This window comes from Anolis sagrei, chromosome 5 (assembly GCF_037176765.1).
Source record: "Anolis sagrei isolate rAnoSag1 chromosome 5, rAnoSag1.mat, whole genome shotgun sequence".
NCBI classification, from domain to species: domain Eukaryota; kingdom Metazoa; phylum Chordata; class Lepidosauria; order Squamata; family Dactyloidae; genus Anolis; species Anolis sagrei.
This window is the reverse complement of record NC_090025.1, coordinates 44,694,982-44,713,754: the sequence shown is the minus strand read 5'-3', so window position 1 is coordinate 44,713,754 and position 18,773 is coordinate 44,694,982. Positions and strand designations below refer to the sequence as shown.

The following is an 18,773-nucleotide window of genomic DNA, read 5'->3' as shown; positions in this document are numbered from 1 at the left end:
CACACCACCCCAAATACACTCCAGATGCCTTCAAAGACCCAACATAACTGAGCCCAAAGATAATAGCATACCCTGTATTTTGACTATACTTGGATGGAAGAATATCATAGGGTCATAGTGGACGGAAGACCTAGAGAGAACCACAAAGACTTCTATGTATGTGATATTTTTTTCAGAGAGTGAGTAAATGTAAAACACAAAACTTTATTTATATTCTGATGAACACACTATCACTGAGGCTGTGAACCTAGAGAGGCTTTAAATACTAGATTAAAACCTAAACACTGAAAGTTATCTTTCAAAAGAATAGATGTGAATATAGATAGAATATATATATTTTCCTATTAAGTACAACTCAGTCATCTTTTGCTTTTGATACAAAGTTTCCAAATTGATTGGGTCTTGGCCGCAGAATGGCTTAACTGCTTTTCAAAGCCTATATACACCTTTGACAATTGCATGTTCATAACTGCCTCACCCACCTTATGTGATTTAATACCTACATATATCAAAAACAAGCAAATCCACACAGGTATGACAGTGATATACACAATGTAGACATTATAAAAACAGGGCATGAAATTAGCACATGTTGCCATATGGGTCAAGGAGTATATGCATGTTGTTAGCATTTAGATCAACCTTACAGAGATGACGCAAACATAATAGCTGTGTGTGGGGGGGAAGGGGCTTATGTTATGGAACCCACACATTTCCTAAGTGTTTTTCTAGGCAATAACAACACTTAGGACATTTGAAATTTGTTTGAACTGTCTTCCTCTGAAATATAGCTTACTACATCTGGTATTTCTTGGTGGTCCACCATCCAAGTATTAATCAGAGCTGGCTCTGCGTAGCTTTCAAGATCAGATAAAATCCAGTGCTTACTAGATGTGTGAAATACTGGGGAAAATGCCCCCCTTCTTTTTTAACAATCTCTTGACCTTCACATCTCCAAAGTATATCATCCCACCTTTCCTACAACTACAAGTTGTTTTTCTTGCCATTTCTTGAAATTGAAGCATATAAGTATTTCCATCCTAGTTATTAAACCAGCTTATATTCACGTTGTGCTTTCAACAGCCCAGTAGTGTAACAAGATTTTATTTTTCCTCTAGCTCTTTATGCTACCATAAATCATATGCATTTATATGGGTTCCTGGGGCAGGTTTAGAAGGCACATCTAAGGGGCTGAAAGGGAATTGCCCTTTCTTAATTCAGCTGACCAAAATAGTTTCATAAATAAAATAACCATGCTGAATTCCACACTATGCTGAACTTTGTGAAATAAATGAGTGCTTGAAAGCAAAACTACAAATTCAATGACCTGGCTTTAAATAGGTGTGAATTTAGATGGTGACATGGTTCTTGATATAGAACTGCATTTTCCCCCTTTAACTTGAAAGCTTTATAAACCTCAAAAAATTAGACCACGTTAGCATTTTCTAACAAATCATTTTGGAGAATCCATGAAATGTGCTTCATAAAAGCATTTTAAAGGACCTGTTTATTTGCATAATAGCATTAAAATGTACCTGAACAAGCTGAGACAAGCAAAGAACACTGAATTAAGTTCCTCACCTCATGTCTAACTGGTTGTTCCAAAGGTCTACTCCCATATGCAATAATCAGCCTCCATTTTTATAATGAACTGGTGTATTCCTTTGGATATACTTCAACATGACACTTAACTAAATGTCACCTTAAACAACAGGCATGTTTGCATGAAAGCTAAGAATCTTGGTTTAATAAACCTCACGACACATGGAGCTGTTCATTCTACTTTACCTTATTATGGAAACAGGGGGAACATAACAGACACAGATACTTTAAACCTCAAGAGGAGAGCTGAACAGGCACAATTCGTACACCAAAAATGTGATTTAAAGTTATCCTGCCATATGTAGGTCAAATAATCCATTATCTCAAATACATATGTAGGTCTAAATTATATGTACCTGATTTGTTTACACACTTCCACAATAAAAAGCCAGGCTGTGTATACTGGCACAGAACGTATGTTTATTGTCGTTTAAGCATTTAGGGTTTCTGGTATATAATTATGTGCGAATGCTTCCATATAATAAGCCACTGAATTGTCTAGAAACATAAAATAGCAGTACCAAATCTAAGCACTTATACACTCAGGATCACTTGTAGACTCAGAACAGCTCCAAACAATTCAAGGCAGGATAAAAGAATAAATGCACCAATTAGGTTGGAAGCATGCAACACAAAGAATAAACTTTTCAATGTTTTCAAGGAGTTGTTATTAACAAGGAACATTACCATTTTTGGTGGGTCCAACTACTACTTCTATAATCTAGGACAAAGTATTTTGGCATTAAACGCTCTTTCTAATATAAATGTTTTTTGTCTTTGAAAGCTACAAACTATAAGCCATTTTAGCCAAGAAATCAGCAAAAAAACCTTAAGCATATAAGACAACCTAATCAACTTTTGTTAATAGATCAGTATTATCACAGTTCTCCATATCTCACTAAGTCACTGTAATTAGGATAGGTAATCTACAACATATTGTTGTATTAGATTACTTATCCTCAGTAATTGTTAAAGGGACTATGCTAGATTAAAAGACTCAATTAATTAAATTGCCATACTGTTTTATTATGTTTAAGTGATGTAGAAACTGTATTATTATTCTAAAGCCAGTCATTTATGTCTAGTATAACCTAGAAAGAGAAGACTGCACTTTTAAAGTTAGCATACAAGTTGGATTTGTTTCAGTGCCACAGCCACACAACAAAAACAAAAACAACAGAAAACCCACCCCAAACTGATCCATGGGGTCTGTTTTAATTATGAAGCATTAAATAAAAGTCAGTATTTACAAAACCATCCACTTGATGGGAACTAAGCTATTTCTAACTGAAAGTGAAAATCCCAAGGAAAGTTTGAAGTAGTCTTGAGATGATCAATGAGAATGTGCTTTCAACTGACAACAAGGGCAGAAGATAATTTCAGGTATGTCAACATTAGTTACTTCTCAATTAAAATAAAAGCACACATCCCACTCATGTGGGACTTCAACTCCTTTCCTTTGGCAACCAACACTTCTTAAGGGCACATCTCTACTGCAAAATGAATGTGGTTTGACCCCACTTTTACTACAGTGGCTAAATGCTATGGAATATGGGAATTGTAGTTTCAGAAGGTCTTTAACCTTCTCTGTCAAAGAATGCTGGTTCTTCACCAAACTACACTCCCATCATTCTATAGAATTGAACCACCACAGTTAAACTAGGGCCACGCTGCATTCATTCTACAGTGGAGATGCACATCAAGAAAAGTGAAAATCGCCAAGAGACATTAGAAATAATCTTGAGATGATCAAAGAAAAAGTGTTTTCAAATCAGAAGGGCAGAAGATGCTCTCCAGGGACTCAGCACTAATTACCTCTTATTTAAATTAAAAGCACACATCCCGCTCCAGCTTGATTTCTCTCCCCTTCATTTTTCAATCAACACTTCATAAGGGTGCATCTCCACAGTAGAATTAATATGGTTTGATCCCACTTTAACTGTCATGGCCAAATGCTATGGAATTTATCCTAAATATAGTTCATAAATAGTGAACTACTGATGCTCTAAGGGTCCACATACGCTGCAGAATTAATGGTTTAACATGACTTTTAATCCTATGGTACAATACTGGGATGGGAGTTGTACAGTTCAATGACTGGCAGAAAGGGTTAAAGCCCTTGTAAAACTACAACCCCTATCATCCCAAATAGCATTAATTCTACAGTATAGATGCACCCTAAGAAAAGTAAAAATTAAAAGGTAGTTTCAAAAGACAGCAAGGTGACTCAATGATAATTATCTCTTACTTAAATTAAAAACACACACCCTAAACCAGTAGGCCTTCTCTCCCCTTCCTTTGCCAAACAACCAAACAACATTTTCTAGGGATTCATCTATATTTCAGAATTAATACAGGTTGACTGCCATGGCCCAATACTATTGAATCTATTCTAAATAGTGATTGTTCATAAATAGTGAAATGATTCTCCAAGGGTGCATCTACACTGTAGAATTAATACAGTCTGATCCCACCTTAACTGACATGTCCCAGTGCTACTGAATCTATTCTAAATAGTGATAGTTTGTAAATAGTGAATATGTTTCTCCGAGGGTGAATCTACACTGTAGAATTAATAGTCTGATATCGCTATAAGCACCATGGCACAATGCTATGGAATCTATTCTAAATAGTGATAGTTCATAAATAGTTAAATTATTCTCCAAAGGTGCATCTACACTGTAGAATACAGTTTGATCTCACTTTAACTGCCATGTCCCAGTACTACCAAATCTATTCTAAATAGTGATAATTTGTAAATAGTGCATAATACAGTCTGATCTCGCTATAAGTGCCATGGCACAATGCTATGGAATCTCTTCTAAATAGTGATAGTTCATAAATAGTGAACTGATTCTCCAAGGCTGCACCTACACTGTGGAATTAATACAGTCTGATACCAATTTAACTGCCATGTCCCAGTGCTACTGAATATATTCTAAATAGTGATACTTTGTAAACAGTGAGATTATTCTCCAAGGGTGAATCTACACTGTAGAATTAATACAGTGTGATCTCGCTATAAGTGCCATGGCACAAAGCTATGGAATGTATTCTAAATATGTTCATAAATAGTGAACTGATTCTCCAAGGGTGAATCTACACTGTAGAATTAATACAGTCTGATCTCATTATAATTGCCATGGCACAATGCTATGGAATATATTCTAAATAAATTCATAAATAGTGAACTGATTCTCCAAGGGTGCATCTACACTGTAGAATTAATACAGTTTGATCTCACTTTAACTGCCACCTTCCAGTGCTACAGAATCTATTCTAAATAGTGATAGTTCATAAATTGTGAAATGATTCTCCAAGGGTGCATCTACACTGTGAAATCAATACGGTTTGATCCCATGGCACAATGTTATGGAATCTACTCTAAACAGTCACCGTTCATAAATAGCGAAATGATTCTCCAAGGATGCATCTACACTGTGGAATGAATCCACTTGAACTGCCATGGCCCGATGCTATCCTCAGTTAGCCCCTTTCTTTCTCCCTTAAGCTGAGAGGCGGCTGCCTAAGGGAACGCGGGGAAGGAAGGAAGGAATGCCTGGCGAGGCTGGTTCTGGAACAAGGAACGCCGACTCGGCTTGGGCAAGGCTTCCTTAAAGGTCGCGGTGGGCGAAGAAGGAGAGGTGGTCTTCTCAAGGTAGTAGCAGAACCCCCTCCCCCTTTAGAACGACGGCTTTCGAGGCGGGAGAGTGCCCTGGCTACGCCGCTCCTCCACTCACCAGGATACGCTTGAAGAGCGCGTTCTCCTTCGGCGGGAGGCTCACCGACGGCATGGCGGCCTGCGCTCCTCTCCTGGCTCCTACTCTCGGCCTCCCTTCCCCGCTCCTGCTTTTGCCGCCGCCTCACGGGAGCGCCACCCCGCCAGGCCGCCGCTGTTCCGACCACCACCGACTCGCCTCTCCTACCGACTTGGCTGCCGCCGCTACAGCCGCTCGGCCTCCCCGCGGCCGGTTCCCCCTTGCTTCTCTCTCGGCCGCTTCACGTGGTAGCAGAACAGGCCTGAGAGAGGAGGAGGAGGAGGAGGAGGAGGAGGAGGCGCCGCCAAAATGGCCGCCGCTGAGGGCTTCCCCAGCCGGGTCACTGGGGCTCTTGCGCATGCGCCGCGACCCCGTGTCTTTCCTGCCCTCACGCGCTCAGATGGATTGAAAGTCGGGAAGGGGGGTATTACCCGCCCCGCCCCGCTGGAGCCGACTGCGCATGCGCGGTGGGTGGGGTGATTCAGGCCAGGCGCAATGCTGCAGGCCCAGCTCTGGGAGGCCATTGAGCAGGAGCAGCACCGGGTGTTTTTAAACAAGGGCCCAGAAATCAGGGAAGGGAGTGTGTCTACACCAGGGGTCCTCAAAAGAGAGGGCCAGGTCGCAGTCCCTCAAACTGTCGGAGGGCCGGATTATAATTTGGGGAAAAAAAGAATAAATTCCTATGCACCCTGCACATATCATATTTGTAGTGCAAAACCCACTTAAAAACAATACAGTAATTAAAATGAAGAACATGGGTTGTTGTAGGTTTTTCCGGGCTATGTGGCCATGTTCTGGAGGCAATTTTTCTCCTGACGTTTCGCCTGCATCTATGGCAAGCATCCTCAGAGGTAATGAGGTCTGTTGGAACTAGGAAAAGTGCGTTTATATATTTGTGGAATGACCAGGGTGAGACAAAGGACTTTGTTTGCTGGGGTTGGTGTGGATGTTTCAGCTGATCACCTTGATTTGCATTCAATGGCTTGGAAGCGCCTGGGGGGAATCTTTTGTTGAGAGTGATTTCATGTGCCTGTTTGTTTCCCCTCTGTTGTTTTGCTGCTGTAGGGGAAACAAACAGGCACATGAAATCACTCTCAACAAAAGATTCCCCCCAGGCGCTTCCAAGCCATTGAATGCAAATCAAGGTGATCAGCTGAAACATTCACAGCTAGCCCCAGCAAACAAAAGTCCTTTGTCTCACCCTGGTCATTCCACAGATATATAAACCCAATAACCCATTTTTCCTAGTTCCAACAGACCTCATTACCTCTGAGGATGCTTGCCATAGATGCAGGCGAAACGTCAGGAGAAAGATTGCCTCCAGAACATGGCCACATAGGCCAGAAAAACCTACAACAACCCATGGATTCCGGCCCTGAAAGCCTTCGACAATAAAATGAAGAACAATTTTAACAAATATAAATTTATTAGTATTTCAATGGGAAGTATGGGCCTGTTTTTGGCTGATAAGATAGGATTGTTGTTGTTGTTGCGTGCTTTTGAGTCATTACAGACTTAGGTTAACCCTGAGCGAGGGCCGGGTAAATGACCTTGGAGGGCCACATCCAGCCCCCGGGCCTTAGTTTGAGGACCCCTGGTCTACACCAAGCATGGGCAAGCTACAGGCCATCTAGTTCCAACAGGCCTCATTACCTCTGAGGATGCTTGCCATAGATGCAGGCGAAACGTCAGGAGAGAATGCCTCTAGAACATGGCCATATAGCCCGAAAAAACCTACAACAACCCAGTGATTCCGTCCATGAAAGCCTTTGACAATACAACACCTGAAGCATTTTTATAGAGTCCACTGTAAACACTGCAAGTTGTTGCTAACATATTCGTGCAAACATCTAGGTGGCGTTCAGAAACCTTTTACAGTTGCCAATTTTTTTGCGACCCCAACATTGAGCTAAGAGGAACTCATTTGGGGCCAGAACCCACAGTTTAAGAAACAGTGTATGAGAATACCCTGCATGGCTGCCTTTATGTTCTGACTCTAGAAACCAGTGCTTCCCAAAGTGGGCAATATTGCCACCTGGGTGGTGCTGAAACAATCCTGGAGTGTGGTAATTGGGGGACGTTCAATAAAAAAATAAGGGGGCATTGGAAACATAAAGAAGAGAAGTTATAAAACCTATTCAGACATGTTTCATCTGTTTTGTAGCAAAGTTAAAGCCATTGTGACTATTTTCCAAATAGAACACACACAATGCAAGTTAGAGTTCACACCCACTGATAGGTCTTCATAAGTGTTGGGAGGCACGTGTGTCACATATTCTCTGGAATCCCAGCATGCATTGGCAGGAATATGTGCATGTAAAGACATGTTTACAATATAATATAAGAAAGTGGCAACATATATGAAATCTAAAATCTCATCCCATTAGGAACATACGGTGGGGACAATAGTCTGCTTACCGTAATGTTTTGTTTCTTTCTTTTTTGGGGGGGGGGGGGATATAATTCTGCTGCCATCAAATGTAATGTATTCCGTTCATTTCTATATAAATACTCTATACTTTCTGAGCTATCACATGGGGAAGTGTATTCTCGGCCTATTTTTTTTATTTTTTATTAAAAAAAGCAAACAAGGGGAAACCTTGGGAATAGTAGAAGCCTGAAATCTAGGTCTAAAAAATAGGGGGAAGTATAGCTGCAGTGAACTGGCAATATATCAAAATTGTGCAATTCCTGAATAATAAATTATTTAAAAATTCACTATAAAAGATTTATGCAAGAGGATAAATGGTGAGAAAAGGAGCATCAAGGCCCATTTTGAGACCACCCACAGGAACAACCACTATTTAACGTTACTATAATGATCTAAAATGGAGAAATCTGACAGTTCCCATCCCACATTAAAGTAAGCCCCTTTAATCGTTTCTGCGTGAATCAGGAGTTCTGAAGACCATTGCTCCAAGTTCCAAAAGTTTCTACACAGTTTAAACACATTTTAAGACAGAGTATCACAAGAAACTGGCAGAAGTAGTTTTGTGTCATATGATTGACTCCATGGGACTCAATCTTTAAAATGTGTAGAAACTGGAGGAGGGGAATCCTGCACCTGCTGAGGTCCTTAATTTAGATTTTTTTTTAATGGTGTGCCAAGCAGTCAGCAACAGTGCAAGTGTAATGAGTATTTAAAAGTATTAATTTATGCTGCTGACAAAAATAGAGCTGCACATTAATTTATTAATGGCAGCACACCAAGTTCATTGTTCTCATTTAGAATTATTTTCAATGCTATTAATCATTTTTATTTTATCCTTTGTTATCTTAGCGTTCTGTGTATAATGTGAATGTTGCTATGGTTGATTTTAAAAAATAATGTTGCAATTTCAAACTTCAAGGTTACAACATCTTTCTTTACTGTATTGTAGGATGCAGATAGAAATATAGAAATACATGAATGTGAATTTGTCACTGCATCTTTGTTCGCGTAAAAATTGTAGATTTTCGGGGGGAGGAGGGACTCTTCAAGTTTTTTTTTCTAATAAAGCGGCTATAAGCCAAATACATTTGTGAATCTCTACTCTAGATGGACAGCAGAGAGCCCTGAAACACCTTATAATTAATACATCCACTATGCATTAGCTTTCAGTAGCCTTTTTCATCAGATGAACTGTTAATTTAGATACAAGATAACTTGTACAGTTCTGATAGCTATTCAGACTTCCCGCTCCCTCTCCTGATAGGCTGAAAAAGGCAGGGTAGGATCTGTGCTGGGATTGGCTGGGAAGGAGAATGGCAGTGAGGGATTGGTTAGAGTGAAGGACAAATCAGCTGCAGAGATGCAGTCTGGGAGGAAACAATGGCACAGATATGCTGGTGAGCTTTTGATTTTGCTCAGATGTCCAGTTCTGTGCTAAACAAAGTTGTGGAGGCCAGGAAACAAAGGTGCAAGACTCAAGGGACAAAGGTGCTGATCTTAGGATCAAAGACTTGGCTGTCAGTAAAAGAGTTTATGAATGCACATACTCCCTAAGCCCCTGTTTTTGCAAGGGACCAGCACACTCTCAGCCTCAGGTGAATTGCACAAGCATGTGGCTGGGAAAGGAGATCTTTGCATATGCACAATGAGCCTGCTGGTGAAATAGCCAAAGGGATTTACTCTCTTTTCCATTCCCATGAGATTATCTGATCAGGGTCATAGAGGGGTGACTGTCTCTGGGTTACATTCTGACACGTTAAGAAGCAATTCACATATACTTCATGCAAGAAATAGATACAGTACACAGTTTAAAATATACAAACTACACAAAAATCAAATTGATACAATCTATTAAAGGGTTGGATGCCATGTAGTTCATGGGGTGCAGCTGCTGGGTTTATTCCTGATCTTAAAGCTTCAAACTTGCTCAATTTGAGATCCCTGGGAAAGATGTTTTTAAGATGTTAGTGTGATGTGTTTAATAATGTTTAATGTTTTATCAAGGGAGGGTCAATTTTGATGTTTTATACTTTTTTATCTATGGCATTGAATTGTTGCCAACACTATGAACCACCCAGAATCCCCTTTGGGGTTGAGAAGGGTGGTATATAAATACCACAGATAAATAAATAAATAATATATTTATTTGTGGTCTCTTTACTACTTCATCGCACTAGAGAATGAATCCATTTTAAATCCGGTTTCTGCCTCCTGCAGAATTCTGGGGTTTGTAGTTGAGTGAGGCTGTTAAAGGCTCCTCCCTAAACTGCAAACCCCAGAATTCTGCAGGAGGCAGAAACAGGATTTAAAGTGGATTCATTCTCTAGTGTGATGAGGTAGTTCGTGAGCTATAAATCATTGGGGGTGGGGGGTTACTATGGCTTGATAACATCCCTTTGAACATTATTCTGCAGACAAAGTTCTGCCTCTGCAGCCACAAATGCTTCCTACTACACCTTTTGCAGCATTGAACTCAACACACTGGAAGAACCAGCTGTGACACATCATTCCTGTGTACGAAATTGTCCTGCATATGCATTCCTGTATTGTGTTTTCATCATAATGTTCTGGGTATTGCCACGATTGGGAAATAGTAAATTAACTTGGGATGACAGACAACTTTCATATTGGACGGCATCAATGTTAAGAGGCCTGAATATTGTGCATCTGACTGAAGGCTTTTCTATCTGATATCCTGTACTTAATTTGAAATTTTGTCTTGTACAATCTTATGAGTAGTTGCTTAAAAGTTAAGTCTGTTAAGCACAGTGGAATTTGCTTTCTGAATCACTTAAAGGCCTGTTTAAGTTTAGACACTACTGCACAACACTTCATACTTACTCAGATGTAAGTCCCACTATGCTCAGTAGGATTTAGTAAAGGAGGTAAAGGTTTTCCCCTGGCATTAAGTCCAGTTGTGTCTGACTGTGGGGGTTGGTGCCCATCTCAATTTTTAAGCCGAAGAGCCGGCATTGCTCATAGACACTTCCAAGGTCATGTAGCTGGCATGACTACATGGAGTGCCGTTAATTTCCTGCCAGAGCGGAACCTATTGATCTACTCACATTTGCATGTTTTCAAATTGCTAGGCTGGGAGAAGCTGGGGATAACAACGGGAGCTCATGCTGGTCCCCGGATTTGAACCTGCTATTTTCATTTAGCAAGTTCAGCAGCTCAGTGGTTTAACCCACTCTGCCACAGTAGGATTTATTCCCAGGTAAATGCAGTGATTGGAACAGAATATTAGGCATTTGTTTTTTACTATGGGTGCATCTACATTGTAGAATCAATGCAGTTTGATATCACTCTTAACTACTATGGCTCAATGCTCTGGGATCATGGGAAATATAATTATCCAAGGTCTGTAGTCTTCTCTGCCACAGAGTGCTGGTGCCTTACCAAAGCCTTACCTTGATCAGTGACTGATGCTGGATGAGAAACTCCCTCCTGGGCAACTAGAAGACTGGGCGACTTGGACGGTGCTGAACAGACTGCGATCTGGTACCATGAGATGCAGAACCAGTCTTAAGAAATGGAGCTTCAAAGTGGAGTTCACACATGTGAGTGTGGAGAAGAGCAAATCACAGACCACTTATTAAAATGCAGCCCTGCCACATGGAAAAATGGAACTTCAGAGAGATAGGGCAGAATATAAAATTATTATTATCATTATTATTATTATTATTGCGACACCGGAAACACTCAAAGTGGCCAGTTTCAAAGGAAATTGATATAATGCCAAGTGTTTTTTTTAAAGTTGTGGTTTTTAATTATGTTTGTGTTTTTTTCATTTTGTTTGTGATTTTTTTACACATTATAACTGTATCCTCAATTCAATTCTGTCACGATAAATAAATAACCAAAACACAACGTCCAGGCTTCAATTGAATAATAATAATAATAATAATAATAATAATTTATTTATACCCCGCCACCATCTTCCCAAGGGACTCAGAGCGGCTTACATGAGGCCAAGCCCAACAACACATCAATAAAAACAAAAAGCAATAAACAAAACAATAAATACAATACAATTAATATAAACCACATATAAGCAATGACCAATAAACAGTAACATACAAGAATTTAAAAACCTACGGCCGGGCCAAATGTAATAGTTTAAAATTTAAAAAATAAACGCGGGCATGAACAAGGTAGGATATATCTGGTATAGGGTTTTTAAAGAAATGAGGGAGCGCAGTCCATTCTAAACCAATAGTAAAGTAAACCAAAAGGTCATGAGTTTGAAGCCAGCCTGGGTTGGAGTGGGTTTCCAACCAATTTTGTGTAGCCTGTTGTCGACCTTTGCAACCCAAAAGACAGTTGCATCTGTCAAGTAGGAAAATTAGGTACCATCTTAAAAGTGTGGGGAGGCTAAATTAACTGATTTATGAGGCCTTAAAGAAGACTCCAGCAAAGCATTCCAGCGGGGAAGCATGTGGGGAATACGGAAGTGCTTCATCAGCGTCGCAGATGGACAATGAAAGCGACAGCTCCGCTGGCAGCCAGAAAAAGTTAAATAGCCTCTGTGTATGTTTGTATGTCAAAAATTGGCATTGAATATTTGCCATATATGTGTACACTGTAATCCGCCCTGAGTCCCCTGCGGGGTGAGAAGGGCGGAATATAAAAGCTGTAAGTAAATAAATAATAATTGGTGTTTGAAGTTATGCATTTATTCTATAGCAGGCATGGGCAAACTTCAGCCCTCCAGGTGTTTGGGATTCAACAGCCAGTAGGCTATTAGGAATTGTGGGAGTTGAAGTCCAAACACCTGGAGGGCCGAAGTTTGCCCATGCCTGTTCTCTAGTGTAGATGTGGAATGCACCCTGCCTCTCCCATTGCAAGTAGGCGAGGGCTTCTCTGCAGAATGGGCTGCGGTCGGTAGGTGGCGCTCTTCCTTTCAAAAGCATCTTCTTTCAATCATGGTGTGAGCCCGCCCCTCGCGCTACGTGATTGGTCCGTGTTCTTTGTTTGCTCTTTGCAGGAGGAGAGGGCGAAGGAACCAAAATGGCGGCGCCCTTACAGGCTGTGAGGAGACTTTTGCGGTCGTCGGGAGGCCTGAACCCGAGTGAGTTTCTTGGGCCGAATGGGGTTGCTTAGAGGATAGGGGCTCCTCATCTACAAGAAGCCCGCTCTTGTCCTCGTCGCTGAGTGAAAGCATGGCTTCTCCTCTGTGTGTCACCTTCAGCATCAGTGCCTTTCTAGGCGAAGCATCAGAGGGCGCATCTACACTGCAGAATCAATGCAGTTTGACACCACTTTAACTGCCAGGGCTCAGTCATATGGAATCCTGGGAGTTGTAAATATACAAGGACTTTAGCCTTCTCTACCAAAGAGCGCTGGTGCCTCACAAAACTACAACTCCCAGGATTCCATAACTTTGCGCCATGTTTCACCTTGTCTCCTGTGCTATGTTAATAATATAATGTAACATAATACATTGTATGTACATATAATATTTATAATATTATAATGTGATGCAATATAATACTAATAATAATATATTATTAGAATTATATATTTATATTACATTAATATTACTTTTTTTTTTTGTCGTGTCAGGAGTGATTGCAAGTTGCTCCTGGTGTGAGAGAATTGGCCGTCTGCAAAGACGTTGCCCAGGGGACGCCTGGATGATTTGATGTTTTTATCATCCTTATGGGAGGCTTCTCTCATGTCCCCTCATGAGGAGCTGGAGCTGATAGAGGGAGCTCATCCGCCTCTCCTCGAATTCGAACCTGCGACCTGTCAGTCTTCAGTCCTGCTGGCACAGGGGTTTAACCCACTGCGCCACCGGGGGTGCCTCAATATTACTAATAATATTACAATAAAATGGTATAGTACAATATAGTAATAATACTGATATTGTACTATGCTAATAATGTAATATATTGTATTACAAGATTGTATATATCTTGTAAGCTGCTCTGAGTCTCCTTCGAGGTGAGAAGGGCAGCATATAAATGTCGTAAATAAATATAATATCCGTGTTGGGATGAATTAATGGAGGCGAGGGATGCGCTTCTACAGAAGAATGTGACATCCAGATTAAGTGGCAGGGAGTTGATCAAATGTTTGTTGTTAATATTTGCTCTCTTGGTTTCAATTCCTTTTGGAAGCTGAATGGGGTTTTTACTTTCAGCTTCCAAAAGGTCTAGAATAGATTAAAGGGAAGTCATGATGCCTTTGTATTCTGCTTTGGTTAGGCCTCACCTGGAATACTGTGTCCAGTTCTGGGCATCACAATTTAAAAGAGTTATTGACAAGGTGGAAAGTGTCCAGAGGGGGGCAACTAAAATGATCAAAGGTCTGGAGAACAAGCCCTATGAGGCGCATCTTAAAGAACTCGGTATGTTTAGCCTGCAGAAGCGAAGGTTGAGAGAAGACATGATAGCCATGTATAAATATGTGAAAGGGTATCATAAGGAAGAGGGAGCAGGCTTGTTTTCTGCTGCCCTTCAAACTAGGACTGGGAGCAATCGGTTCAAATGACAGGAAAGGAGATTCCACCTGAACATTAGGACAAACTTCCTGACCATACAAGCTCTTCAAAATTGGAACTCCCTGCCTTGGAGTGTGGTGGAAGCTCCTTAGAAACTTTTAAACAGAGGCTGGATGCCATCTGTCAGTGATACCTTGATTGTGCTTTTCCTGCATGGCAGGGAGTTGGGCTAGATGGCCCATGTGGTCTCTTCCAACTCTATATTCTATGATTCTACTCTGTGAGAGAACAGATAGGACTTGTGTACAGTATTTTGCAGATTTTGTTCCTGACATATTTGTGTTTTTAGTATAAATTGTAACATAAATTGAGCATTCCTTACCAGAAGTACCACAAAATCCAAAATTGTCCACATGGCTGGGTGAGATAGTGAAACCTTTGCTTTCTGATGGACCAGTGTTTACAAACTGTGTTCCATGGACAACATTATCACTAATATTATCTAAAATAGTGGTTTTCAACCTGTGGGCCCTCGGATGTTTTGGCCGTCCACTCCCAGAAATCTTAACAGCTAGTAAACTGGCTGAGATTTCTGGAAGTTGTAGACCAAAACACCTGGGGACCCACAGGTTGAAAACCACTGGTATAAAGGCATCTTTGGGTTTTGTGTATAAGGTGTATATGAACATACCATTAATTTTAACTTAAATCCTATCTCCAAGATATTGTATTATGCAAATACAGGTATACCAATATTTTTTAAAATCCAAAACACCTTTGGTCCCAAGCATTTTGGATAAGGAATATTCAGTCAGTGTCAGTGCTGGGAAAAATGGTTCTCAGATATTTTAGAGGGAAATGGCTTGTTGAAGAAAGTAGTGCTAGACTAGCTGGATCTATTATATGATGCAAGTCTGTTGTTTTTTTAATAGTTTCTAAAGTGAACCTTTCCCCACTGTAGCTTGAACCTGTGGCTTCTTGGCATTCTTGGTTGTCTATAAATAAGCAAACTCTTAAACAAAAGCCATTCCCAATATGCTACAAGTGCTAGCTTCTATCTTTTGTCCACAACAGCATGTTCCTTTAGCTCTCATTGGAACAACTATTTGACCTAAGGAATAAATTGTAAAAAAGTATTTTTGGAAGTAAACTGATTTGTTTCTTATTAAAATCAGAACTAACACATTTTAAAATCTCTTAATTTTAGCATTTTCTCGCTCTGCATTCACGGCAAGGAAAGATGATCCAAACAATCCTAACTGGGTGAAGGTTGGTCTGAGTCTTGGTGCCACGGCTGCAATATGGATGCTGGTAAGATTCTATTATTTGAGAACCATTTTTTTTTCAGTTATTTCTGCCAATAATTTAGATATGCCAGTATCTTATTCTTGTCTCAGGTTTATGTTATCATTGATAAAGCATTGACAGTCCCACTTTCACAGCAAACTTTGCATGGCTGGAAATACATTATTGCGCTCTACTTTAAACTATTGGGATACTTTTGCTACAAATCCAGTTGTTAATCCCACCTAGAACAAACTCATTGGGTTAGTGGAAATTTGATGCCTCAGCATTTATCTGATTGATTTAATAATTCTGCTCGAGTTGGGACTAACAGCTGGATTTTGACTGTAGATAATGACTCTAAATGTTTGTAGAGGCGGAAATCTGCTGACAAAGAAACTCTATTGATGCAAGTGTATTGCTTTAACTGCAATAGGCTAAGAGAATTAGTAAGCGCTAATATCAGCCACCTCTGTAAGAGTGGAATAGAAACTCTCATTCAAATATAGCCAATTTGTCAAAGTCCTTACTATTATGATTTTATGAATAAATTCATATTTATTTTAAGGTCTATAAATAATTGAATGCTTTCCAGTTAGATCCTAACAGTGAAGTCACCAAAGATGTGAGCATCCTAAAATTGCATGTTGGCCTAACATGCTGCATGCTTTTAAAATCTGTGTGTTACCATCTAGATCTTCAAACAGCATAATGAACATTTAGCAGAATATGAAAGAAGAAAAGCAGAACAGGGATCTTAATGGTTTCAAATTATTGTGGTGAGTATGCAGATAAAACTATGTGCCTGGTTTTGGTCTGATATTGGTTGTTTTGCATTAAAGATCCAATTTTATGATTTTTAAAAATGAAACGTGAAGATTCATATTGCTGTCTTTTTCTTCGGGCTTTATTCACTTCCCAGTTTGCAGACTGATATAAAAATGTTACATTATTTCAAAGTTGTTTTAAAAACATGATATTAATCTGATTATGGCGTTGTTTCAAAGCCATGGGGTTTGTGAAGTTACTTTTAGGCAAGTGGGCTTATTAACAAGAGACCCTCCTCGTGTGCAGCAGAGTAATTTATCAACAGCAGCATGACCCAGCACCAGTAGCCCAAAGTGATAAAATGAACAAAAACACACAGACCAATCATCTCTTCCATAGGAAGCTTTCCTTTATAGCAGAATAATATGGTTGCACTATTTATAAGAACAAGGTTTCCGTGGCACAAATAAAGTTCAATCTTTACACTGGAGCTTCACGCATGAGGCCTTCTCATACCGAGGCTTACTTCACGCAGAGGCTTCTCTCACAGACTAAGGCCTGCCTCACACTATGAGGCCATCTCACAGACTGAGATCTTTCTCCCACTGAGGTAAACGAACACAGAGGCTTACTAAACTACAGGCACATCTCCTTAAATAGATCTGCAGCTTTTCTGAGTCATTGCATCCATTTAACCCTTTCAGTGCTTGACTCACATTTTTGTAACTAAAAATACCTAGTTAATTTTTAATATTTCTGACAGTTACTTCTTAATTGTCAGCTAACTGTCATCTTCTTCAGGTATTATGTCCACTTGCCTTGTAATTTTCTTCTATACATCGTAGCCTTCTCCACTGCCGTAGCATATTATTAACGACATTCAATGTGGAATGTGAATCAGTGGCTTATCATTATGAAAAACGCCTAAATGGCCCTTGATTCATATGTGATCAGTGGGCTCAAAGACACCCTCCCCCTTCAACATAACCACCAGAAAGAAACAGGAAAGTTTTGCTTCTGCTTTATACTAATCACAGCTTAGCAGTATACTGGAAACAAGGCAACCTGTGCCTAATGTTATATATATTTATTAGCTTATTGGAATGATTCATTATTTCATCAAAGCCTTGGGTTCAAATATAATGCTAAATCTTGATTAATTGATAATGGAAGCAGAAATTTCCAGTAGTCCTCTCTTCCCAGCTGCACTAGAGGATGAAAGGCGAAGTCAAGATGTGTTCTCATAAAGATATAACATTGTTTATCATTGTAAGCAAAATGGCCTATATGTTTTATTTCCCATTGGATTTCAAAGTTGTTTCCTTTTATTCTTGATAATGGAATGGGAGGTGAAGAAGTACATTTAAATGTTAAAGTGACTTTCTTGTTTTATTTTTCAGCATTAGCAGATGTTCAGATATATTACGATTTAAGAGCATTCCACATCCCTGGCCTTGTCTTCTATTAGCACATTTTGTGTTCCTAGGTTAAAATTTGCAAGGAAAAGACTCAGGACATCCCTTGACAGTCAGAGCCTCAGCTTTGGCAATTGGAAACATTTAATTCATGGTAGTGTTTGGATGCTGTGAATCCCCAGACGCAATGTTATTTGAACTAAATATTGCTTATTTGACACTTACACAACACCGCTTCTGTGCAATATGCTGATATAGCACTTTGAACAAAAGAAAGGCACGAAGCCCCATTAATCACTCAGCTGAATTTCTAAAGCAGATGCACCACTCCTGGGAATATATCTGTTCATTGTTTGCCTATTAATTGTTTCTGTTTTTTACTTGGAACCTTTATAAACCATTATATGCATTTGGCTTTGAAATTGTCAAATATTGATCAATTAAAAGACAAATGGCAAACATATAAACATGACAGATTATCCCTTTCACCCGGTTTTCGATATGTGCATCTACACTGTAGAATTAATGTGGCTTGACATCACTTTACTGGCTATGACTCAACATTGTGGAAACCTGGGAGTTGTGGTTTTATAGCATCTTTAGTCTTGTTTGTCAACAAGTCCTTGTGCCTCACTAAACTTCAAATCTCAGGATACTATAGTATTGAGCCATGGGAGTTAAGTTTGTGTCAAACTGCATTAATTCTGAAGTGTAAATGTACTCTATAACAAAGACTATGTATACAAATAGGTTTCAAGTATAATTGCCATTAAAACCGTTCTGTGATTTTCCAGATAGCGAAATTTGGTAAGATTTTTTTGTAAGACACATCATTCTTACTCTTACTCAATTCTAAGATAAGTTTTGATATTTCTCTTATATTCTTTTTTCCAGGTTTAAGCTGTTTTCCATGTGAATCATCACATTTACATTAATAATTTAAACAGAATATCTGCTGGATCCATTCCTAATCAATACTAAGCTTCTTGAAATAAAGCAATAGCAAGTATAGAAGCTGATGAAATGTATGGACATGTCTGAAAATTATAAATAAAATATGTTAAGTTAAA

General features: G+C 39.5%; 2 protein-coding genes across 2 annotated transcripts in view; one reads left to right on the top strand and one right to left on the bottom strand.

The window, feature by feature from the left end:
- NAA15 (N-alpha-acetyltransferase 15, NatA auxiliary subunit) overlaps nucleotides 1-5,716 on the bottom strand; it is a 32,498-nt gene extending 26,782 nt beyond the window's left edge. The window contains exon 1 of the mRNA XM_060778924.2: nucleotides 5,343-5,716. Coding sequence (XP_060634907.1) covers nucleotides 5,343-5,396 — 54 coding nt within the window. The 5' untranslated portion in view covers nucleotides 5,397-5,716. The remainder of the gene's footprint in view (nucleotides 1-5,342) is intronic.
- A 7,037-nt stretch (nucleotides 5,717-12,753) lies between these two features.
- On the top strand, nucleotides 12,754-18,773 carry NDUFC1 (NADH:ubiquinone oxidoreductase subunit C1). The gene is made up of 4 exons (XM_060778926.2): nucleotides 12,754-12,862; nucleotides 15,444-15,547; nucleotides 16,216-16,299; nucleotides 18,598-18,773. The coding sequence occupies exons 1-3, from the start codon at nucleotides 12,802-12,804 to the stop codon at nucleotides 16,279-16,281; spliced, it is 231 nt and encodes a 76-aa protein (XP_060634909.1). The 5' UTR covers nucleotides 12,754-12,801; the 3' UTR covers nucleotides 16,282-16,299; nucleotides 18,598-18,773.

Bases quoted from the DNA above. Each gene is read 5' to 3' on its own strand.
- NDUFC1 (XM_060778926.2), top strand. From the start codon at position 12,802: ATGGCGGCGCCCTTACAGGCTGTGAGGAGACTTTTGCGGTCGTCGGGA. The intron at 12,863-15,443 runs GTGAGTTTCTTG...TCTTAATTTTAG, and splicing joins GTCGGGAGGCCTGAACCCGA to CATTTTCTCGCTCTGCATTC. The intron at 15,548-16,215 runs GTAAGATTCTAT...GTTACCATCTAG, and splicing joins CGGCTGCAATATGGATGCTG to ATCTTCAAACAGCATAATGA.